General features: G+C 53.5%; 2 protein-coding genes, 1 long non-coding RNA gene and 1 other non-coding gene across 5 annotated transcripts; 2 read left to right on the top strand and 2 right to left on the bottom strand.

Annotated features, from left to right (window-relative positions):
- The first annotated feature begins 1,448 nt into the window (after positions 1-1,448).
- Positions 1,449-1,786, top strand: LOC137750055 (large ribosomal subunit protein eL42-like). The gene has a single exon (XM_068524374.1). The coding sequence runs from the start codon at positions 1,466-1,468 to the stop codon at positions 1,784-1,786; it is 321 nt and encodes a 106-aa protein (XP_068380475.1). The 5' UTR covers positions 1,449-1,465.
- Positions 1,787-9,115: 7,329 nt separating this feature from the next.
- Positions 9,116-14,347, top strand: RAB26 (RAB26, member RAS oncogene family). The gene is made up of 9 exons (XM_068524035.1): positions 9,116-9,310; positions 10,384-10,494; positions 12,912-12,953; positions 13,046-13,112; positions 13,297-13,349; positions 13,754-13,819; positions 13,920-13,976; positions 14,067-14,143; positions 14,245-14,347. The coding sequence occupies exons 1-9, from the start codon at positions 9,116-9,118 to the stop codon at positions 14,345-14,347; spliced, it is 771 nt and encodes a 256-aa protein (XP_068380136.1).
- A 1,137-nt stretch (positions 14,348-15,484) lies between these two features.
- On the bottom strand, positions 15,485-24,194 carry LOC137749969 (uncharacterized). Of its 2 annotated transcripts, XR_011070334.1 has the most exons (3): positions 23,972-24,194; positions 23,656-23,743; positions 15,485-18,052 (listed from the first exon to the last, which is right to left on the bottom strand). It is a non-coding gene; the product is annotated as an uncharacterized lncRNA (long non-coding RNA). The 2 variants fall into 2 exon arrangements; XR_011070333.1 differs by having other exon boundaries at positions 15,485-23,743.
- On the bottom strand, positions 23,849-23,931 carry LOC137750851 (small nucleolar RNA SNORD60). Its single transcript, XR_011070629.1, has one exon. It is a non-coding gene; the product is annotated as a small nucleolar RNA SNORD60 (small nucleolar RNA).
- Positions 24,195-24,271: the final 77 nt, after the last annotated feature.

Raw genomic sequence — 24,271 nt, forward strand, 5'->3', positions numbered from 1 at the left:
TTCGTTTCTGTGCGAGGGCTTTCTCTAGTTGCGGCAAGTGGGGGCCACTCTTTATCGCGGTGCACAGGCGTCTCATTATCGCGGCCTCTCTTGTTGCAGAGCACAGGCTCCAGCCGCGCAGGCTCAGTAATTGTGGCTCACGGGCCTAGTTGCTCCACGGCATGTGGGATCTTCCCAGACCAGGGCTCGAACCCATGTCCCCTGCATTGGCAGGCAGATTCTCAACCACTGCACCACCAGGGAAGCCCTGTGCCAGGTCTTAGTTGCAGTATGTGGGATCTTTAGTTGTGGCATATGGGATCTAGTTCCCTGACCAGGGATCGAACGCAGGCCCCCTGCATTGGGAGCGTGGCGTCTTAGCCACTGGACCACGACGGAAGTCCCCCACTTTTTAAAAATTGATGAGCATGAAAAATCAAAATAGTATATAAGTTGAACATCCCTGTCAACATTCTAGAAAAACAACTATAAAATAAACCAAAAGAAAGTAGAAGGAAGGAAATTAGAAAGCTAAGAACAGAAGTTAGTTATTTGAAAAGAAAGAGAATTGATTAATAAAATCAAGAACTATTTTTTAAAATTTATTTATTTATTTTTGGCTGTGTTGGGTCTTCATTGCTGCGCGCAGGCTTCTCTTGTTGTGGAGCATGGGCTCTAGGCGCGTGGGCTTCAGTAGTTGTGGCACGCAGACTCAGTAGTTGTGGCTCGCAGGCTCTACAGTGCAGGCTCAGTAGTTGTGGTGCACGGGCTTAGTTGCTCCTCGGCATGTGGGATCTTCCCAGAGCAGGGATTGAACCCATGTCCCCTGCATTGGCAGGCAGTTCTTAACCACTGCGTCACCAGGGAAGTCCCTCAAGAGCTATTTTTAATATACAAGGCTATTAAGTTTTTTTTTTAAACCTGTTGGCAAGTGTAGCTGAGAGATGAAAATCGAATACAGCGCATTAAGATTGAGAATGGGGCTTCCCAGGTGGCGCAGTGGTTGAGAATCTGCCTGCCAATGCAGAGGACATGGGTTCGAGCCCTGGTCTGGGAAGATCCCACATGCCGCGGAGCGGCTAGGCCCGTGAGCCACAACTACTGAGCCTGCGCATCTGGAGCCTGTGCTCCGCAGCCAGAGAGGCCGCGATAGTGAGAGGCCCGCGCACCGCGATGAAGAGTGGCCCCCACTTGCCGCAACTAGAGAAAGCCCTCGCACAGAAACGAAGACCCAACACAGCAAAAATAAATAAATAAATAAATAAATAAATAAATAAAAAATTAAAAAAAAAAAAAAAAAAAAGATTGAGAATGAAGGTTTATTCACAGAAATAGAGAGTGAAAAGTTACGAGACAATTATGTGTAACTTTTTATCTAAAAACATGTTGGAACAATATAAACTATAAAAACTGACTCAAGAGAACAATGCAGGAATGCGGACGTCAGGTTTCTAGTTTTCATTGTGAAGACCCCTATACTGCAAAGATGGTCAATGTACCTAAAACCCAAAGGACTTTCTGTAAGAAGTGTGGAAAGCATCAGCCTCACAAAGTGACCCAGTATAAGAAGGGCAAAAATTCCCTGTATGCCCAGGGAAAGAGGCGCTATGATCGGAAGCAGAGTGGCTACAGTGCGCAAACAAAGCCAATTTTCTGGAAGAAGGCTAAAACTACAAAGAAGATCGTACTGAGGCTTGAATGTGTTGAGCCCAACTGCAGGTCCAAGAGGATACAGGCCATTAAGAGATGCAAACATTTTGAACTCGGAGGAGATAAGAAGAGAAAGGGCCAAGTGATCCAGTTCTAAGCTTTGAGACTCTTTTGTTCTATTTTCGAGAGGAAAATGTTGAAGTTATAGAAAAATTGCCTGTATGAGAATAAATACAGTGATATTCTTTTTTTTTAAAAAACATCTTTATTGGAGTTTAATTGCTTTACAATGGTGTGTTAGTTTCTGCAGTGGTATTCTTAAAAAAAGAAAAAAAAACTGACTCAAGAAGAAATAAAAAACCCAAATAGACTAACAATAAAGGAAGAAATTGAAAATATATCAGAGCCTTGCCAGGAAAAGACACTTAGTCCAGATCTTTTAATTAATTAATTAATTAATTTTTGTTTATTATTTTTTAATTTAATTTTGGCTGCGTTGGGTCTTCATTGCTGGGCACAGGCTTTCTCTAGTTGCAGCAAGCGGGGGTTACTCTTCATTGCGGTGCGCAGGCTTCTCATTGCAATGGCTTCTCTTGTTGCAGAGCATGGGCTCTAGGCACGCTTAGTGACTTAGTGTGGCTCCAGTAGTTGTGGCACTCGGGCTCAGTAGTTGTGGCTCGCAGGCTCTAGAGCACAGGCTCAGTAGTTGTGGTGCATGGGCTTAGTCGCTCTGCGGCATGTGGGATCTTCCCGAACCAGGGATCGAAACCGTGTCCCCTGTATTGGCAGGCGGATTCTTATTATTTGTTTGTTTGTTTGTTTTTTGGCTGCATTGGGTCTTCGTTGCTGTGAGCAGGCTTTCTCTAGTTGCGGGGAGCGGGGGCTACTCTTCGTTGCGGTGCGCGGGCTTCTCATTGACGTGGCTTCTCTTGTTGCAGACACACGGGTTCTAGGGGCGCAGGCTCAGTAGTTGTAGTTTGCAGGCTCTAGAGCGCAGGCTCAGTAGCTGTGGCACACGGTCTTAGTTGCTCCGCGGCATGTGGGATCTTCCTGGACCAGGGCTGGAACCTGTGTCCCCTGCACTGGCAGGCGGATTCTTAACCACTGGACCACCAGAGAAGTCCCTGGCAGGTGGATTCTTAACCACTGCGCAACCAGGAAAGCCCTAGTCCAGATCTTTTAATGGGAAAATCCTATCAAATGTGGAAAGATCAGATAGTTATGATTTTATTTATACTCTTAGAGAACAAGGATCATATCTCAATGTACTTTATGCATATTTATGCATAAATATGCAATGTGTTTAGCAACATAATTTGGATACCTAAAAAAACTTGGACAAAGATAGAAAAAGAAATCCTTAGTCCAGTGACTTTTAGGTCTGTTCAGCCACAGAACCCTTGTTTCAAAGTCCCAAAATAGAAAACTTGAATGGCCCTGTTCCAGCTGAATAATGGACCCCAAAGATATACAGGTCCTAATCCCCAGAACCTGTGAATATTACCTTCCATGGCAAAAGGGGCCTTGCACATGTGATTAAATTAATGATCTTGAGATGGGGGATGATCCTGGACTATCCAGGTGGGCCATAAATGTAGTCACAAATGTCCTTATAAGGAGATTTGGGAATTCCCTGGCGGTCCAGTGGTTAGGACTCTGCACTTTCACTGCCGAGGGCCTGGTTCAATCCCTGGTCATGGAACTAAGATCCCACAAGCTGTGCAGTGTGGCTAAAAAATAAATAAATAAGGAGATTTGATGGCAGAAGAAGAGAAGGCCAGGTGGCTATGGAAATGGAAATTGCAGTGATGTGGCCACGAGCCAAGGAAAGCTGGAGGCCACCAGAAGCTGAAGAGGCAAGGATTCTCCCCTGGAGCCCCCAGAAGGAATCAGCCTTGCTGACATCTTGACTTTAGTCCCATTAGACTCATCTCACACTTCTGGCCTCTGAGTGTAGGATGATAAATTTGAGTTGTCTTGTGCCACTGTGTTTGTGCCACAGCAGCAATAGGAAACTCACCCAGGAGCCATTACCAAACCTAATAGTTGTTACTCCTGAAGGACAAGATCTGGTGGGGGAATGAGGACTTTTATTCTTGCCTTTCCCTTTTGTGTTGTTGACATGCCTGCAAAACTCATATATTATTTTTATAATTAAGAGAAAAGAAAAGACAATGCAAGTGAAGCACTTGGCCCACTCCAGGGGCACTCCAAGTGCGCAGACTTCAGTGGTTGTCATGGTTACACCAGGGTTCATTTTATTCCTTTACACCGACACCGATGCCTCCCCTGCCATGAGGCCACGTGTGGTACTCAGGAGCCACGAGGCAGCTGGCGGTGTTCTGTGCTACTGGAGTCCAGAGGTCTCACCCACACGGGGCCTCAGTGCAGAGTCTGGATCAGATTGAGGCCTCCCCCGGCACCCACCACTCTGTGGCGGGCACGTTTTATGTCCTGAGACCGCCAAGAGTATTCAGGTGTGAGTTGGGAAGCAAGGACAGAGGGTGGACCTACAGGGAAACAGCCCTGTGCTCCAGCCCTCCCACCAATTGGTCCTTTTCCCCTCAGGCAGGGATGGACACCCACCCCTTACTACCTACAGGGCCTCAGTGCCACATGGGGGAGGGCGGGGCAGGTAGGTGTGTCCTCTTGGGAGCAGGACACTCAGTGTGGCCCCTGTGCACCCGGGCCTCTGGGGGCGGTGGGGGGAGGGCTCCTCTGACATGAGCCGCTTCCTCAGGTAACTCTGGTGGAAGTCACATTCCGTGCTGCTGCAGTTCCTCTCTGATGTCTCCATGGCAACGTTCACATGGATTTCATAGAACATAAGGTGTTTGAGCTGGAAGGGACCTCGGAGATCAGTTCCTCCCGCCCCCTCATTTCACAGAGAGGGGAGCAGGCCCAGACTGTGTATGCCACACGCCCGGGGTCAGCCAGCAAGCCAGGGACCCAGCCGGGGCCTCTGCCTTCTGGCACCACTCCCAGCCAGGGTCCCTTGCCCTCAGATCGCAGACAACTGAATTCCTTAGGACTGTCTTCTTGGGAGGTGCTCTGAGGGCACAAGTTTTGGGGGCTCTGCCCCTCCCCCTTTGCTAAAGGACGCTGAAGTCCAGCCTCGCTCTGCCCTGCTCAGTGCTGGAGCTCTCATTCCCGTGCTTGGTGAGGGCAGGAGTGGGCACGATGGGCACAGTACTCAGGAAGCTCACAGGCTGGCGTGGAGGCAGTGCAGTCCCCCAAGAACCACTGGAGAGCAAACGTGGTTCCGTGTCTGCGGAGCAAGAGCTGGGGTGGGAGAAGCCCGGGAAGTTTGCCCAGAGGAGGAGGCTCCAAGCAGAGCCTGGGACGAAGGTCGAGGAGGACTCTCATTCCTGTCTAAGGCTGCCTGGCTTGAGGGCCACACCCTGTGGGTGAGTGGGAATGTGAGCATGAAGCTGGAGGGCTTGGAAAATCGGGTTCCAGAGAGAGACTGCCCCAGGCCATAGGTTCCAGAGGGTTCTCGTGTCTGGGGACTCATGGCACACGTCACTCTAGGACAAGGGGTTCAGACACATGGAAGGGCAAGTCAGAGGGCAGAGTGTAGGAGCTGAAGGCCCTGGACATGAGGGGACCAGGAATCTGGGCCAGCAGAGGGTGCTGGGGTGAGGGTCCAGAAGTGAGGCCTGGGGTTGTTCCATCCCTTTGCTGGGACATGGAACCATGTAGCCCCTCCCCTGCCCAGCAGAGCCAGCCCTATGCCAGAAAGGTTGAGGGCTTGTAGGTCTGTATCCCCCTCCCCAGGGACACAGACCTCACTCCTCACCTCTACCTCAGCCCCAGGGCTCACTTCAACTCCAAACCCTGCTTCAGGGACCTGGCCTGGCCTGTTGGGGGGTCTTCTCTCTAGATTAGAAGATCTCGAGAATATGGGCATCCCCAGATCCCGCCAAAGCTACCTTCCTGAACTTTCCCACCAAACTGGTCCCTTTTCTCCCCCTTGCTGGGTACCTGTTCTCATTCTCTATGGCCATGTGACGGACATTTCCAAATGCTCAGAGTCTGCAGTGTGGCCGGGACGCAGTGCTCGGTGGGGACAGCTCACCTCGGCTCTGCATGGAACCTGCCAGGGTGTCTTCTTCACTCACATGGATGGCAAGTGGGGTCCTCTCCACCTGGGCTTCTCCATGAGGCCACCTGGGCTTTCTCACAGTATGGCAGCTGGGTTCCAAGAATGAGTGTTCCAGGAGACAGGAAGGGAGAGCTGCCAATCTGGAAGGTCTGGGTCCAGAAACAGGCGCAGGGTCACTTCCATTGGTCAAAGCAATCACAGCTCCTGCCAGGGTAGGAGACATAGACCCTCCCCCTCACTGGGAAGAGTAGCAAAGAATTTGCCATCTTTAATCCATCTTAGCACCCTCTGTCTCCGCCCCAGGGGCTCTGACTATTTCTTGCCTCCCCACTGGGCCTGCAGATTCTGTCTCTCCTGGAGGTCCCCTCCATCCCCATTACTTCCCCATGGGCTACTGCAATCCCCTCAAACTCATCTCCCTGTCCACAGGTTGCACCATCCATCCCCTCCTGGCCACTCCCTGTATTCCTATAGCAGTGCCTTCTCTCCATTGCTCTCCTCAGAAACCATGCATGGCTCCCTACTTCTCACTGAACAATTTCCAAGCTCCTAGGCAAAACATTCAAATTCACCTTACAATCTAGCCCCCTCCTATGTTACCTATTGAATTAGCACCCATTTCTTCCAAGCCACTGGACCACACTTTGGCCTCTTCTGCTCAAACTGCCCACCTACTGGCTCTCTGAGCCTGAACATATTCACTCTCTCCACCTGGCAAGTTTCTCTATCTCCACCGCTGTTGGACTCCTGCTCAATCTTCAAAGCCCAGTGCAAATGCCCCTCCTCCACAAAGCCCTGCTCTCACTAATCATCACACTAGTCTTACTCTCATTGCATGTTGAGGCACGTTCTCCCTTAAATCCTTATTGGCAATGATGTGTCCTCTTGAAGTGGGGCCCACATTTCTAACTCATACTTCTTTCACCAATTTAATAACTGTTTGTTGCGGCCTGGAGCCAGATGCCAGGGATATGACGGTGAGCAAGACAAGCTGCTTCCTGTGCCCAGAGAGCTTACATTCCAGAGAGTGAGACAGATGGCAAACAGAGGAACCAAGAGACATAATGATCAAAGATTAGGAGGACTGTGGGAAGGCAAGAAAGGCGAGAAGGGGTGCTGCGAGGCAGGGACCAAGAATTCCCTCTTTTCAAGAAAAACGAGAGACCTGGATTTTTACATACTCTCCTAATTTTAAAGGTTGCAAGGTCAAGTCTTTCTCCTCTGCTCTCAGCTTCCCTCCCCTCCTAGCTTCCCACTCTCTCTGGAATGCCTGCCTCCTTCTCTCTTCCTGGTTACCCTATCAGCAGCACCCCCAACTCAGGACGCCCCAACCCTAGGGCACCCAAACTCCTCTGTAGTTCCCATGCCCTGGCCATGCTCTGGCAGCAGCTGGCAGGAGGACGTAGGGAGCCCACTGCCTAGGATGCTAGGGCCAGTGGGCATCCCTTACCCTGGGCCAACCTCCCTGACGTTGGCCTCCTGGGAGTGAGACACCTGGAGTCCCCAGGGCCCCAGCAGTGGGAACCCAACACCCCCACCGCAGGCCTCACTAACCGCATCTGGCCTGGAAGAAGTGAGGAGCCAGAGGAGCGAGACAGAAAAGGACACCAGGGGGCCCTCAGAGGGCTTCCTCAGGTTGGTCCCCAGCTCTGACAGAGCCCTGAGGGATAGGTCTCCGTCTCCAGGGAACCTCTGGGCAAACCCTGCCAGGGACAGTTTATGCTCTCTGGAGCCAGAGTTCCCATGTAGAAATCCGGCTCTGCGACTTCCTGCCTGGTGACCTTGGACAGCTCCCTTCCCCTCTCTGGGCCTCAGTTTCCCATCTGAACACTGGGGATCAGAGCAGCACCCACCTCACAGGATAGTTCTAAAGATGACATGCACCTGGCACACGATGGCGCTCGGTGAAGGGCAGCTTTCCAAAGCCTCTCCCATGCAGGGCCCTGCCAGGCCCTTTCGAGGAATTGCTTTGTTGGGCGGCATCCTTCTATCTGTGTTTTCCCAGACCTCTGAGCCCTAGAGACAGCTTCTGCCCATTATAATTATTTGGACTCTGGGCACTGCCAGCTGAGAGGGCTCAGGCCTCTGAAGGGCCCAGGCTCCCAGTGACAGCTGTCATGTCTCAGGACGGAGGAGGACAGAGCAGGAGGGCTGCCCTTCGTCTGCACCTGCTGCCCCCAAGCCCTGGGAGAGGGGCATCTCTGCTCACCACTCCCAGGATTCCATGACCACCTCAGCCTCACTCTCAAAACCCAAAGCATCTTGGGTGGGAGTCCTGGGACAGAGCCCCAGGAAGTCCAGGAGGGGAGCAGGTGCCAGGTCCTGGAGAGGAGTCCGCCAGGGACCAGCATAGGGTTGGATTATCAGCACTTGAAAGCACTGGAAAGCCAAGGAGACAGCCACAGCCTGGCAGAGTGGCCTCCCACCTCCTTCACCTCCCAGATCCCTGAGGGCAGAACCCCAGGGGAGGGGACTCTCAGAGGGCCTGCTGCTGTCTGTGACAGTGACTTCCCTTTCCCCAAGGATCCTGAAGCTTCAGCCCAGCAGGCAGAAGCTGCGGGGTAGAGCGCCCTGCCGGCTCAGCCCGGCCGGCTCAGCCCTGCCGCTCAGCCTGGCAGCTATGTCCTGTCTCTGATACCCAGCTGTCAGCTGAGCCCCAAGCGGCGGGGCGCACCCGGGTTTGTTTGCCAAGCCCGAGTGTTGGAGCTTCCTGGACCCTCCTGCCCTGGAAGGGAGGGGGTCGGTGCCGCAGCAGGCCAGGTGGCATCTCCGGCGGAGAAGGGACAGAATCCCAGGGTGCCCATCCCACGCAGGTCCACTGCCTCAGTGCCTCAGGTCTCACGGCACTCTCCTCGTCTCAGGCCCGGAGGCAGTCCAGTGGGGGTCACTGGGCAAGGGGCAGAGCCGGGCGGGGCGGTGCACAGCCAGCAGAGGAACGACAGGACGCCGGGTACTCCCTCCCTCACCCACCGCCCCCCACCCGCACCCAGGCCCGATGCAGATATGGAAGGGCGTCGCTGGCCCTAGGGCAGGGAGGTAGCTGCCCCCAATGGAAAGAGGCGCTCGGACCCCGAGCACCCAGGGCAGGGCCCGGACCTCCTGACCCCGCCCCCGGGGAGGCCATCTCATTTGCATGGCCCCGCCCGAGAGCGGCCATTGGTAGCTGCGGCGGGAGGCCGGGCCTGAGTGGCTGCGGGGCTGTGGGGCGGCGGGGGCGGGGGCGGGGCGGCGCGGAGCAGGTCGCCGGGGAGGTAGCTGCAGCCGCCGCGGGACGGTTTCGGCTTGGGGTCTGGGTCTGGCTCCGAGGGCGCGGGGAGCAGGGTGTCCTGGGGCGCGGCGGCTGCAGCGGGAGCGTACTGAGCGCCCGCCAGCCCGCCTGTCATGTCCAGGAAAAAGACCCCCAAGAGCAAGGGGGGTAGCGCGCCCGCTACCTCCGCACTGCCCGCCACCCACGGGTCCCGGCCCGTGCGCCCCGGGACTGCGCGCCCTGGCCCCGACGCACCTCCCAACGGGCCCCCGCAGCCCGGCCGGTCTTCGCTTGGCGGCGGCGGCGACTTCTACGACGTCGCCTTCAAGGTGAGCCGGGCACCCCCAGCCCCACGCGAGCGCAGCAGGTGGCGTCCGGCCGGAGCCGAGTGGGGAGGGGGTCCGGGGAAAGGGTGCAGGGCCCTGCAGACCTTCGGCGAGGAGCTGGCTCGAGCGGCACCCCGCAGCTGCAGTTGGCATGGCTGGCGCGGTGCATCACACACACACACACACACACACACACACACACAGCTGTCAAACCCGGGTTTGGGATACCCAACATATGGCAGGGCCTGCCCCCTCCCCCTCCCCACCCCCCACCTAGCTGGCATGGCCGGACAAGGGGTCCTGCGGAAGTCAGAGCTTGGCAGGTGTCCTCTCCCTGTTCCCTTATGCTCCTGCCCCCACCCACGCTCATCATTTCCCATATGCTGCCTTCTCTCACCCCCAGGGTCTTTTGGTCTCTTCTCTTTAGGAGGCGAGACTAAGAAGAGGTTTGCCAGTTTGGTGGGGAATGCTGGGGCCTCCTTCAGGCCAAGGCAGAAGCTTGTGAATTGTGGGGGCGGGGGTGGCAGGCCCATCTTTGGGTTTTGGAGCCTTTGGCAACAGGCTGGGGGAGGGGAGAAGGAGAGGGAGGCCTGACTGCCCCTCCCTGTCCACAGACGTGGTCTGAGCCTCTCCTCATGTCAAGATCTGACCCTCACTTGGCAAATTCCTCTAGAGCCTTGCTGGGATTGGAAGAAGCCCCCTGGCACAGAGGTCCCCCACCCAGGCCTCCCAGCGGCCAACCCTCAGGTTCTGCTCCCCACTAAGCCCCAAATGCTCCCCTTCCAGACCAAGCATGGTGTCCAGGTACCACCCTGGATGGAGGCAGCTACTCCCACTCCCCACTGATGGAGACAGGCCAATGTTCAGGAGAGGGGACAGAACCTTCTAGAGGTGGAAGCTGGAAGTCCAGGCCCTGTGTCTCTCCCAGGCCCTGCTGAACCTGCAGACTTAGGATACCTCCCTCCACTCCTGACCCTCACCCACAGCCCATCTGACCAGGCCAGCTCAGGGAGGACCAGACACCCCTCCGGGTGGGCCAGCACCCAGGTCCCCTCTGCTCTTTCTTTGTGCCCCAGGTCATGCTGGTGGGAGACTCAGGCGTGGGGAAGACCTGCTTACTCGTGCGCTTTAAGGATGGGGCTTTCCTGGCAGGGACCTTCATCTCCACTGTGGGCATCGACTTCCGGGTAAGAGTGGAGGCTGATGTCCCGAGCACTAACTGGGCCCAGCCCATGCCCTGGGCCCCCAACACCAGCTAATAGCTGCTCAGAACACCCCTGGGCAGCTGGTTCTCCATTATCTCTGTGGCACTGACAGGCTCATGAGGTGGAGCTCCTGGCTGGACCACCTGGCTCCCACGGTCAAGGTGGTTGAGGTGGGATGCCTTAACCACCAGGCTGCCTGCCTCCCGACATCTCAAGGTCCTGGAGAGAGGTGGTGGCTGTATACAATCGAAGCAGAGTGGTACCCCTGTGCCTGGGGTTGGCACAACCCTGGGGGCTGTATCTTGTGCATTGGGGGCGGTGGATGCTGGTGTCCCCATGGGAACTCAAGACCCGTGTCCACTCAGGAGGCCAGCATTGCTGCCCGACTGTACAGAGGGGCCCTGAGGTGCCAGGTGGCCTGCCCAGTCCGTACCAGACAGATGGCTGTGGCACTGAAGCACACACCCGGTCTCAGAGCCAGGGAGAAGTCCCTGCCCTTGGGTTAGGACGCTTACGGGAAATGTTCCCACCTGGCTGCTTTCCCTGGCGGAGCCCCCTCACCACCTCACCCCCGGCTAGAGGGCTATGTCCTGGGGTCCTTCTGGGGGAGGTCCCTGTACTCTTGACTCCCCAAGAGCCCTCCAGCACCCCAAGCAGCCTGTGGGGTCACAGGGGAATGATGGGGGCCACAGCCTTAGGCCTGCAGGGCTCAGGCATCAGTCTAAATTCCACGTGCTGAGGTGATGTGTTCTCAGCAAATCCCAAATTTGCATTTTTCTCACCCTTTAATTAGACCCAGTCAGCAGAAAGCTGGCAGGGAGGCCCCTTCTGGGGACTGGGAAGGGGGGGCTCCCTCCAGTCTGGGGAGCCATTCTCTACCCTGTCTGTGGGGGCAGAGCCCCTCAAGTCCTCTGGGATGAAGTAAGGGTTGAGGTGACAGAAGGGGGAGGTTTAGGCCCAGTCCTCTGCCTGTTCTGGCCTCACCTCCCCCCTTCTCACCTCCCTCTTGGCTCTGGGGCAGGTGGTGAGGCTGTGTGATTCGCACCCCTGTTCAGGGTGCCAAGGAAGGCGGGATGTCCTCCCCAGCCTCCCTGCAGCGGGGCAGATGGCTGCACCCAGTTCCCTGGAGACCCAGAAGCACCCTGACAGCAGGTGCTGGGTGAAGAGGGAGGTGGTGCTGTTTCCACCGCCCGGGGCCTCAGCTGCTGGTTAGCAGCTCCTGTCCCCACCCCAGCAGACAGGAACCGGAGTTGAGCCACTCCCTGCTCTAGTCCTGAACTGGGAGGGCCTGGCTAGGGAGCATCATCAGCCAGCAAGCAAGCACATAATGAGCACCCACTGTGTACCAGGCCAAGTTCTGGGCTCTGTGCTTACTGCATGGAGCCCTATCCTCAGGCAGCCGCCATCGGAGCGGGAAGAGAGGCTCTCAAATTACAACAAACACTTTAGCTCGTACCAGGCCAGACTCATTTCTCAGTGCTTTGCATATAGTAGCTCATAAAGTAATCGGGGCAGCCACGTGATGAGCACCCTGGCTACCCCCATTTGTGGCTGGGGAAACTGAGGCACAGTGTTAGTAATGGGCCTGGGGTCACACGGTGGGTGACTTCAAATAAGTCCTGCAAGTGGCTCTAAGCAAAAGGAGCAGTGTGTGCAGAGCTGTGAGAAGTGCTGGTGGCCTAGGAGAGGGGGCTGGAGCAGGGCCTTGAGACCTAGGAGCAGAGTGCAGGGAGGAGGCGTGCAGTGTGAAGCTGAACAGGCAAGTAGGCTCGGGGAAGCCACCGGGGCTGGACACCAGGGGGAGGAGGTCAGCTGGGGTAAAGGAGAGAGAGGGGACGGGCTGGGTGCAGAGCAACAGGACTCAGTGAGTGACTGGGGTGGGTGGTGACCGGGGGCCCTCCAGGGCAGGGAGCTGGTGGGGCTGTGTGCCAGCCCTCCAGGATGGGCAGAGGAAGAACCACCTGGCCCAGAATGGACACAGCTGGCCATGGAGGGCGGCAACCTTCCAGTCCATCAGGACAGCCAGCTGAGCGGGGGCAGCCTGGGCACCCTCTGCGCACGGGCCACCAGGAGGGGCTCAGCAGCAGGAGGTGTAGGAGGTATGGGGGAGAGCTGGGTGGACACCAGGACTTGGATTCAAGGGGAAGCTTTATCTGTAGGTAGAGGGCAGTGAGGTAGTCGGACGAGAACAAGGTGTGCCCTGGAGGCAGAGCCAGCTGAGGCCCGAGATAATGAATTCAGGGACACACCGGGGGCCCCTCAGTCCCAGGCTCAGTCCTGGCCTGGCACTGCCTGCCTCCCCCCCCCACCCCCGCCGGAGGGTGGCACCGGTCTAGCTGCTGCCTAGGATGGTGCACTCGGCCCTGGGCCCTCCTTGGAGCTGGCTGGTTGTGTTTCAGAACAAAGTTCTGGATGTGGATGGCATGAAGGTGAAGCTGCAGGTGAGAGGTGACTGGGGGAGGGGGAATTGAGGGCAGGGGGCACCTGGGAAGGACTGGGCAGCCCTGACAGCTGCACTATGCCCTTGCTGCAGATCTGGGACACGGCTGGCCAGGAAAGGTTCCGCAGCGTCACCCATGCCTACTACCGAGACGCTCATGGTGAGCTCATGGGCATCGTACCCTAGCTCCAGGGAGTCGGGGCCACACTCCCTAGGCTTCTGCTTGGAGGAGGGCACCCTGGGTGTGAGTGGGCATAAGTGTGAAGGGTGCGATGCATGAGGGTGAGGGTGATGGGGAGCCGCTGTGGGCTCTGCAGGTGTCCTCACTGGCCCTCTGCCCCCAGCACTGCTGCTGCTCTATGACGTTACCAACAAGGCCTCCTTCGACAGCATCCAGGTCAGTGGCTTCCTTCCTGGTGGTGGAGACAGGCTGAGATGGGGCCTGACCCCATCCCCAGCCTCCCTCAGGCACAGATGGCATCAGGGTCCCAGAGAGTTCTGAGGACCCTACTGACAGTGGGGAGAGGGAAAGACTGCCCCTCTGGGCTCCTGATGGCCCAAGTACAGTGGCTCAGGTTGGGAGTGAGCTGAAGGGGGCCGGGGTGACCTTCTAGTCCACCAGCCCAACTCCTTAGATAAGGTACCTGTTGGAAAGCCCCTGCAGGGCACATGGGAAGCACTAGTTCAGGGGCCCTCCTGTTAGCCAGACACTGACAGGCACTCTGTGGGGTGTGTCCTGGAGAGGGGCAAGGGGTGTCAGGAGCTCCAGCCTCCAGCCTGTCCTCAGCTCTCCCCCCACAGGCCTGGCTGACAGAGATCCAGGAGTACGCCCAGCATGACGTGGTACTCATGCTGCTGGGGAACAAGGTGGGTACCCCAGCTTGTCTCATCTACCCTGGCTCTACAGAGGGTGGAGGGTGGCAGGGGAGTGAGCTGGGGCCAACTCTCACCAAGACTCCTGTGCCAGGTGGACTCTGCCCAGGAGCATGTGGTGAAAAGGGAGGATGGGGAAAAGCTGGCCAAGGTGAGCTGCGGTTGGGTGGGCAGCCAGAGAGTGCCCCTGGGGCTGCAGGGCCTGAGCTGTCCCCACCAGTTTGCCAACCACTGTTTGCAGGAGTACGGGCTGCCGTTCATGGAGACCAGCGCCAAGACGGGCCTCAATGTGGACTTGGCTTTCATGGCCATAGCAAAGTAAGTCCTGGCAGTTATCAGGAAGACCCCCAGACCCAGCGCCTGAATCCCCTTGTTGGGGGTACAGGCTACCCTATTCCATGGTCATCCCTGCCCCACAGGGAGTTGAAGCAGCGCTGCATGAAAGCTCCCAGTGAGCCTCGCTTTCAGCTGCACGACTATGTCAAGAGGGAAGGCCGGGGGGCCTCCTGCTGCAAACCCTGAACCTGGCTGGGGACGGCCACCAGGATGTTCTCCTGGAAGACTGGATAGAGTGAGTCTACACACCCCTGACTTCACCACCCAGCAGCCACTCCCAGGGTGTCTGTTTCTAGGAATCCCAGGCTGAGCCTTGCCCTTCCCTCGTCTGGGCAGCCATCCAGAGCCTCAGTCCCAACAAACAGGCTTCAGGAAGCCAGAGGGTCCGCAGCCCTCCTTCACCTGCTGCTGCCTGAGGGCCGTGCCCCCAAGGCCTTCACAGAAGAGCAACCAACTTCTACACAGGAGGGCTACCCAACAATGTATAGACTGCCAGGCGCCTGGTCCTCCGGGCCACGGTGCTCTGCCGCCCCCTCCTGGGCACGCCCAGCTTCCAGGCCGGGCTGCGGTGCCCACGCCACGTGTACAGTGCCTAAACGCCTAGAAAGCCATGTCTGCAGCTGCACATGTTGCCCAGGCAGGATTCCTGCCCACACCTGGGGCAGCAGGCTTCACCGCTAATCACATCATGCATCTGTGCCCCAAGGACCAGAGCTGCCTGCTGCCAGCCCACCCACCAGGAGGCCCTGGTTCAAACATCAAAAGGGTCTTTCATGTTACCTTGGAGGATGCCAAGGCTGTGGCTTTGTAATGCAGTGAATAGCATGTGGGAAGCCACAGAAATGTCAGGCAAACCAGGACTGCCAGCCCTCGCCTGCTCACCGGGGTACCATCTCAGCAGGCTGATACAGGGCCTGGGCTTGGCAAGGTCAAGCCAGGGGGGTGGGCAGGGCACTCCACCTTGTACTAAAATCTTCAAGTCAGTGTTTTGATTGAGAGCTTTTGTTTCCAGTCCTAGTGAATAAAGTTGTGTTTTCTGGAGTGCCTGCCTTGTCCATTGAAAGAAAGCAATGCTCAGGGACTGTTAGTGAGGAATTAGAGGAATTAAGAGTTCACCACCCACCCCAAGGCAAAGGCACACAAGAAAACCTATCCTTACAGGTAAAAATAGAGAAGGCGGTCCAAATAGGTGGAAAGTCACTGGCGTGAACTTCCATTTTAATGCTCTGCCCCTAACCCGAGACTGCCCAGGGATGACCCAGTCGTCCCATGGAGTCCTCTGGGGTGCAAACAGGCATGAAAATAAAGACACGTGTGCTCCAGTCAACTCACCACCTTTGCTTTATTGCTAAGCACTTCAGAGACTTACAGATGTCTCCTTTGAGGAAAGAATCCAACGAGACCAAGAATCCAGCAGAGACCAAGACTGTGAAACAGATGTGTTGGGCTGGAAAATCCCCTTGACCACAAGAATGAGGAAACTGTAGTCGCTTTGTCTTCCACCCAGTCAGGGCCTGAAGCTCCTGCTAGTACCTTATCTTGACGTGTCAGCAGGAGAATGGTTGCAGCTGCTCAGCCACCTATCTCTTACCTCAAATCTCCCAAGTGACGTGGACACCAAGAACTCTTTATTGGGAGGATAAGGGGCGGAGGTCTGTCTTCTGCAGCTTCTTCAGGCTGGCACTGGGCTCGTGGACCCTACCTAATTGGGGCCACGGAACTCTCGCCCTGTCTTGTCCAGGGGCCCCAGGGTGACTTCCGCTGTTATTCCGGTAGGATCTATGTCAGGGAATGGCTGGAATCCCTGCATCACTATCATCTTGACGTGGAACTGTTGCAACCTGGAAGCAAACTTAACAAGCAGATTAAAAAGGCAGGGGCCAAGGGCTTCCCTGGTGGCACAGTGGTTGGGAATCCGCCTGCCGGCGCAGGGGACACAGGTTCGAGCCCTGGTCCGGGAAGATCCCACATGCTGTGGAGCAACTAAGCCCGTGTGCCACAACTACTGAGCTTGCGCTCTAGAGCCCGCGAGCCACAACTACTGAAGCCCGCGCGCCTAGAGCCCGTGCTCCGCAGCAAGAGACGCCACCGCAATGAGAAGCCCACACACCGCAACAAAGAGTAGCCCCTGCTCGCCACAACTAGAGAAAGCCCACACGCAGCAACAAAGACCCAACGCAGCCAAAAATAAATAAATTAAAAAAAAAAAAAAGACAGGGGCCAAAGTTCAGTAAAAGCATTATGGCAACTAGAGGCCCAAGCAGGGGGTAAGAACCAGGTCACACTTGGTAACACCTCCTTAACTGCAGTCTAGTCAGCGCTTGGGTTACCCTGTCCGAAGGAATGAAGCCATTTGGCATGGTCACATTTTCTTGACGTCCTCTTCTACTAGCCCAGTATTATTGATGTAGGTGCAACATGTCTTATTGATAACTGCACGTACTCCTCCTTGTTCGGCTTGGAGGAAGTCCAAGGCCCGTCTATTAGCCATCACTTTACTAGCCAAGGAACTTAGAGACAATGAGAGTCTGGTGAGTGCATTCCCTGTGGATGCACTCAGGACAGGGCAACTGAAAGATTGCGGAGCACCATTTCATGATAAACAAAGCCTCCCCAAGGGGCCACCAAACCAACGGCAGCTCCATTTCCTGGCGAAAGGAGGCCAATTGCCCTTTTGCCCCAGGCGTGGGTGATGTTATAGATGGCAATACCTGGGTTTGTTTGGTTACTCAGTTGGCCTAGCGTTACACTGTCCTGTAAACAGAGCACTGTCTATACAAGGAAAGGCCACAGCTAATCCCAGGAAAGGGAAAGAGGAATTGGGGTTTTTTGAAGAGGACAGTCAGTTTGCACCTGGAACACAAAGGAATAGATGTCTGGGAGGGGCACATGCCTGACGTACTGTTGTGGAATTAAACCACTTCAGTAGAGTCCCCCAAGGCGGGGGTTCCGGTACAGTTGGAGGAGAGGATCCCACCACTGAATAAGGGTGTATGAGTCTTTACGAAGGCTTTGGGAGAGGCAAAAAACATGTACCACACGTGGGGAAGATGTGTGTTAGACGCTTGGCGCCAGGCCTGTCTAGGAGACACACATCCCACCAGCCAGCTGATCTTGGAGGCACCAATGGGTGGCGTTGCCTGTTTGGTCTTCGCAATTAAAATTAGGGGTAACGGCAGTGATGTCAACCACTGGTGCATTGCAGAATTTAGTTCCAGGCTTCTGGCGTGGGCAGCAAGATGAGTTACCTTTATGACAGAGTAGAAGACAAATATGCTTTGATGGGGGAAGCTTTGTGTGCTGGATGCACTAACGAGAGGGGTCAGGTCCAGGCATGGAAGCTGTGCCAAGGGCTGGACGTGGACTCTGAGAGCAGGGGTCGTAGGACCTTCAGCCAGAGTAACTTCAAGGTCATCATTACTGGGTGTGTAGCTTAGTCCTTTAAGCTTATAGGCATCGCTTTGAGGATTGGGATGGTAGACCCAGCACTGAGACAGATTCTCTCCCTGAGCAATAATTCTTGAGAGATTTACTACTGCGTTGGATCCTCACTCCCCTGACATGAATCCCCAAAGGAGGGGGAGAAAAGTCAGGGTGACTGATAACTTCATAATGACATCAATCAGAGTTCTAATTTAGGAAGCAACCGGAATGCAAGTAGCATTAAAAGAAATCCTGCAGTAAACAAGAGCCCAGTAGCAAATACGGGCTCCCAGCCTACTGTCACTTATCTTGCTTTTGTTACCCGCAGAGCCCCAAAGAAATTAATGTCAAAGTGAGAGTTTACTTATCAATGCAGTTGTCACTTGGCTTGGGGATCACCTTCTTGAAGAGGTATTTGAGGTCTTGGGCAGGTTCACGGGAATAGCTGGGATGTGGGTCTTCAGGTTCCTGTAACACATCAGTGGAAACAGGTTTAATTCTGGGTAGATAGACCCAACTAGTGACTCCCTGAAGTTTAACCGCTATAGGGTTGCTTAGCAAAACTTGATAAAGACTCTTGCTTTGGGAGTAGCTGGTCACCAGGGGACTCATTTTTCCAGGTCTTTAAGAGCACCCAGTACCCAGGGTTTACAATGGAGTAACTGGGGCTGTTATCTGGGGAGAGCTGAACTGCTTCCATATTCTTGAATAGCCCTTCGGACCTGGCCCAGGTTAATAATGTATTTAAGGTGTGCCTGGGTTTCTAGGCTGGTTACCACGTCCAGGGCGAGGAATAGCCTACCATGTCATTTCAAAGGGGTTCAACCTAGTTGTTTTAGGGGCTGCCCCGACCCTTAGGAGTTGCTGGCAGCAGGTGGCACCACCTGCTATTATCAGGTTCTGGTATTTCCTGACAAGAGTTTACCCAAGGTTTTCTTTAGGGTATGATTGGTCTGTTCCACCTTTCCTGAGGGCTGAGGTCTGCAGGACAAATAAAGGTAGTATTTCCTAGGGTCTTTTGTGTAACCTTTGCTATGAATTGAGGGTCCACTGTCAATCTGGAGGTGTCAGGGCAACCTGAACCTAGGGATAATTTCCTTCAGAAGTGCTCTAGCCACTTCAGTTGCTTTTTCTGTCCTAGTGGGAAAGGCCTCCACCCATCCAGTAAAACTACCCACAAAGACTAATATTTGAAGCCCTGGAAAGAAGCCATCTGAGTGAAATCCATTTGCCAGTCCTCTCCTGGCTAAGGCCCACGTTGCTGGACTGGGCACACAAAAGCGGGGGGCTTGAGATGGCCTCCTTATTTATGGGTGGCACAGAGGGCGCAGGCTCGAGTAACCCTTTGATTACATCTGGGAGTCATTTTCTCGTTAAAAGCCAGAAAACCACTGTAGACACAGTATCCTTCCCCAGATGGAGAAAAATCACGTAGCCCTTTAATTTTCCATTGGTCAGAAAATGCAATTTTTGATGCATCACCAGCCTTCTGTTCCCTTAGTTCACCCTTTTTCTCGTGCCCAGGTTTCCTCAGGAATACCTGGGCACGTTAGAAGAGGTAAGGGATGGGATTAATGTCATTTGTTGTATCAGGACTGCTTTCTCTGCTTCTCCATCTGCCCTGTTGTTCCCTTTGATAATTTGGGAGATTTCCCTTTTGGTGTCCATGGCAGTGAATGACTGTTACTTGATTTGTTTGGTTTTTGAGCTGCCTCTGTGAGATCTCAGCCCCATACTTTACAGGGGGGTTTTTTGCATTCAAGTCCTCTTTCCATATAGCTCCATTGGCATGTAGAACGAGATAGGCATATTTAGAGCCTGTGTATAACTTTTCCTTCCCCTAGGGTTAAGGCTTGGGTTAGAGTTCGGCCTTCTGGGCTGCACAAAATTTTCACCTCTATGATGCTCTGCCCTCCTGAGCCAGTCCTTACATGAACTGCCATCAGTAAACCATTCTACCTCAGGATTGTCAATGTCTTGATCTGTCATATCAGGCTGATAGGGATAAACCTGGTCAAGGTAGGAATGTATTACCTTTGGGATTTCAGCAGGCATCACTGTAGTTGGGTTGAGGGTGTGGCAAGTTTTTAATTTTATTGATGTAGAGTTGATTTATAATGTTGTTAGTTTCTGGTATACAGCAAAGTGATTCAGTTATATGTATATACTTTTCCATCTTTTCCGTTATGGTTTATTTCAAGATACTGAATACAGTTTCTTGTGCTATACAATACGACCCTGTTGTTTATCCTATTTATTAGTTTGCATCTACTAACCCCAAACTCCTAGTCCTTCCCTCCCCCAGGCAACCACAAGTCTTTTCTCTCTCTTGAGTGTTTTTGTTTCACAGATGATCCTTTCTGTAGTTTGAATTCCACAAATAAATGATATCATGTTATGTCTGACTTACTTCGCTTAGTATTTCTAGGTCCATCCATGTTGCTGCAAATGGTATTATTTCATTCTTTTTAATGGCTGAGTAGTATTCCATTGTATATATCTACATCTTTATCCACTACTCTACTGGACATTTAGGTTGTTTCCGAGTCTTGGTTATTGCAAATAATGCTGCAGTGAACACTGGGGTGCATGTATCTTTTCAAATTATAGTTTTGTCTGGGTATATGCCCAGGAGTGGGATTGCAGGATCCTATGGCAACTGTAGTTTTAGGAACCTCCATACTGTTTTCCCATAGTGGCTGCACCAATTTACATTCCCACCAACAGTGTAAGAGGGTTCCGTTTTTCTCAGTGTTGGGAGTTTTGAGGGTTACCTCTGGGGAGTCAAGAAGTAAACCCTGGTACTTAGTACGGTGGCCTCCAGTTAGCCAGTGGTGGCCTTTGATCTCTAGAATCCTTTGTACTTGATGTTGGGGGGCAGGGGTCTGGACTTCCAGTGGCTGTCCAAGGTAAGCTTGTTAGCTTCTTCCACTGATAAAGTGGCAGCTGCTGGCCGAAAGCAGGAAGGCCAACCTCAGGGCACATCATCTAGTTGTGTGGAAAAATAGCCTATTGGCTGAGGAACTTCTAGTTTCTTTTAGGACCTCCAGAGCTTTTAGGGGGTTAGGACTTCTTTTAGGTCCCCTGCTTTTCAGCCAAATACAAAATGAATGGCTTTTTAAAATTGAGGAGACCCAGAGCAGGAGCTTTAATGAGGACCTGTTCAATAATATTAAAAGCCTTTTCCTGTGTTCCTCATCCCAAAGTAATGGTTCTGTATCCGGGCTTTTAATGGCTTCATATAGGAGCTTAGACATTAGCCCAAACCCTGGGATCCAGAGTAAGCAAAACCCTGCCTTTTTACCTTTGTAAAAAGGTACAAAGAAACGTCTTTGGGGCACTTAGGCCTAACATACTCGTTTTCTATCTTGCGACAGCTGTCTACTTCCAGGGTTTATAATGTGTCCCATGTATTTAACTTGTTGCATTGAGATTTGTTGCCTTTTTCTGGGAGACCCTGTAACCCTGGACCTCAAGGAAATTAAGAACTTCAATGATGTTCTCACTTGAGTCTCCACGGTGGGGCTACATATTAATATATCATGTGCATACTGTAGCATAGCCCCTTTTAGGCCTATTTCCCTTGGTTCCTTTCCTAGGGCGTGGGCAAACACTGTGACTTGTCCCCAAACCCGTGGTAGGTAGTGTTGTCCAGGTGTATTGTTGCATCTGGCCCGAGTGGGGGTTAGTCCACTCGAAGGCAAACAGATTGTGAGGGATGAACTGGGATGTAAAAGGCGGCATCCTTGAGGTCGAGCACAGTAAACCATTTAGCATTTTCAAGGACTTGGGCTAGTCTCTTATAAGGATTGGCCACAAGGGGGAGTATAGGAACTACTGCCTCTTTTACTGCTGAGGTCTTACACCATCATATATCCCCCCATTAGGCTTAACTGACACAATAAGAGTATTGCATTGTGACTGACAGGGAACCAAGAGGCCATATTTTAAGAATTTATGTATGAGGGTTTGTAACCCCTTTTTTGCCTGTAACCTAATGGGGTACTGTCTCTGGTTAGGGTAAGCAGCTTCTGGCTTAAGGCTAGTTTCTGCAGGTTGGGCATTTATGGTCCTCTCAGGGACTCCTTTGTCCAGTTTGCTGCAGGGTTCACTGCTTGTAGAATATGGCTGGGAACAAGCCCTTGCTCTTGTGTTGATCTGCCTTGGCCAGGGTTAAAATAAGGGGCTGCTCTGCTCGGGGCCTAACTGTAATATCACCTTGAGGGAGCCCAAAAGATCTCTCCCTAGTAGTAGGGTAGGACACTCAACTGAAAAGGCATGTTCAAAATGGCAAGTGAGAGCCCCAGTGAAGGGTACAAGGCTTGCCATTGACACCAGTCACTGCAGCTTTTAGAGGAAAGAGGCCCAGCGTGAGAAATCAGGGCAGAGTAAGTGGCTCCTGTATCAATTTAAAAACTTGACCTTACCTGCCACCAGGGGCTCAAGGGAGATAGACACCTTAGTTCCTCATTGGGCGGGGCAGGGGGAGCCGCGAGAATCCCTGGGCTGCTTCAGTCATCCAGCATGGCCATCTCAGGAGCAGGAGCCCCCCCATTCCCCTTGAGAACCAAGGGCAGTCCCATCTCCAGTGACTGGTCTGTTTGCAGACTGGGCAAGGCCCAGGAGCTTCTCCTGGTACTCATGGGCCCAACGGCCAGGTGACTTGCATTTGAAGCATTCCCCCTTGGTCTCGCCTCCGGACTGATGGTTGAACCTTCTTGCCCCCTTTGGGTTGCCCTGAGGTTGCAAGGCATGGCTGACAGCAACATCTATCAGTTTAGCTTGAGCCTTGGCCTGCCTTTTTCCATGTTGAGTTCTATCCTCTTCCTCAGTTTGATCTCCATTACTAAATATTCCAAAGGTCACCTCTAGGAGTTTGTAGGCCTAACTGTAACTTTCGGAGTTTTTGCCTAATATCAGGGACAGCCGGGACTGACCCTTGGGAGCAGAGAGATCTGTTAGCAAATTTTCTAAAATGCCTCCACAAGCTGTCCCTGAAAGAGAACAGGGCTTTCTTCTTCCTCTTGGGTCACTTCCTTGACCTTTTCATAGTTGACTGGCTTCCAAATGCAGTTTCTCGTTCCTTCTAATAGGCACTGGACCTTGTGACTCCTGGCCTTTCCCCCCCGCCAGGCAATTATAATCCCAAATGGGCTTATATGATTTGGGACTGCGTCCCAAACAACATAAATGTTGGGCTGGTCCCTGGCGAACTGGTCAGCGTACACTTGTGCTGCTGCCCATATCCTCTGCTTCTCCTCATGGGTACAGCAGGTAGATAAGACCATTTGGACGTCCTTCCAAGTTAAATCAAGGGCCAGGATTAGGGCTTGAAATCCATGAACCTACTAGGGTCTTCAGAAAATTGGCCCAGTCTTTGCATTGGGCTAAATAGGTTAAGAAAGGCGCATGTACTCTTGATTATGCCTTTGCCATTTGCCACTTCCCTAAGTGGGCATATTCTCCCTGATCCTGGGTGATAGGAAGTTCCACTATGGCTTACTCCAGCAGGACCAGCATTTTCAACCTGGGGTATCGTTGGGTACAGAAAGGCACAGGGAAGAAGGGTCTGGGATTGGCCAAGGGAATCTGGAGAAGTACAGGTACTTGTAGAGTAGGAAGGGCTCTGTTTCCCCCTTAAGAGTTGGGATGTAGTTAAGAGAAGATTGTCTAGAATAACGGGAGGGTTCTGATTCCCCAGGTCTCTAATTACAGGAGCTGCATAGAGTGGGATTACTGGAGTTGGGCACAATGGAAGGTGGCACAAGGGCAAAGGAGTGTCGGTAGATGGTGAGGTAGGAGACTAGGCAACAGAAGAGTCCAAAATCACTCACCCTGCTTTCTTGGTAACAAAAATAAAACCTAAGGAGTCCTGTGAATTCTACCCGACATAGCATTGGATTTGGCAATGTTACGGGAGCAGTTTAGGAATGAGATTCAAGAAATCCTTTCCCCAAATGGCGCAAAATCCCAGCTTCCCGCCAAAAAGGGAAGCCTTAGAAAAGAAGAGAGACAGAGAGAGGGAGAAGCCAGCGGTCTCCAGGCGCAGCTGGGCAAGGCCCGTGATCTACCTTGAATCCAGGGATCCGAGTCAGGGCACCAAGGCCCTTAGACTGATGCTGATTTACGTCAAGGTCTCCAGCCGGATCACTGACAGTCCTGAAAGTCAGAAACCGCCCAAATGCAGACAGATGCCCAATCCTGCCACTTTCGGCAAGACCTGTTTTCACCCCCCAGACCCTTCCATCAAGGGGGCGCACCCTAAAGCCTCAGTCTTGCAAAATAATCAGACTGCGCGTGCAGTTTTCATACGAGGTGTCAGAAATTAAAGCAATTCATCACAGGCTCGGAACTGAATTTGGGAAACCAGGCCCAGCCCAGCCTTACCTATACAGAGAAGCAAATCTGGAAATTCCGACTTCCCGACGGAACTGGGGACAGGGGGAAGCAGAAACGTGTAGAACGCTGAGGACCAAGATGGGTCTCAGGCGGAAGCTGGACCCGGGGGCTAGGTTGGCTGGCAGGTTTGGGCCACCTCCCCAACCCCCTCCGGGCCCGGTTCCTCCCTCGACCGTGGCGTACGGAACAAGAAAAAACGACCTCTCCAACCTCGTACTTGATCCGGAAAGAACTCAGGAGGCTGAGGCTCAAGCTTTTATAGAAACTGCCCCACCTCTGCGATTGGGC

The sequence above is a fragment of the Eschrichtius robustus genome, chromosome 16 (assembly GCF_028021215.1).
Source record: "Eschrichtius robustus isolate mEscRob2 chromosome 16, mEscRob2.pri, whole genome shotgun sequence".
NCBI lineage: Eukaryota > Metazoa > Chordata > Mammalia > Artiodactyla > Eschrichtiidae > Eschrichtius > Eschrichtius robustus.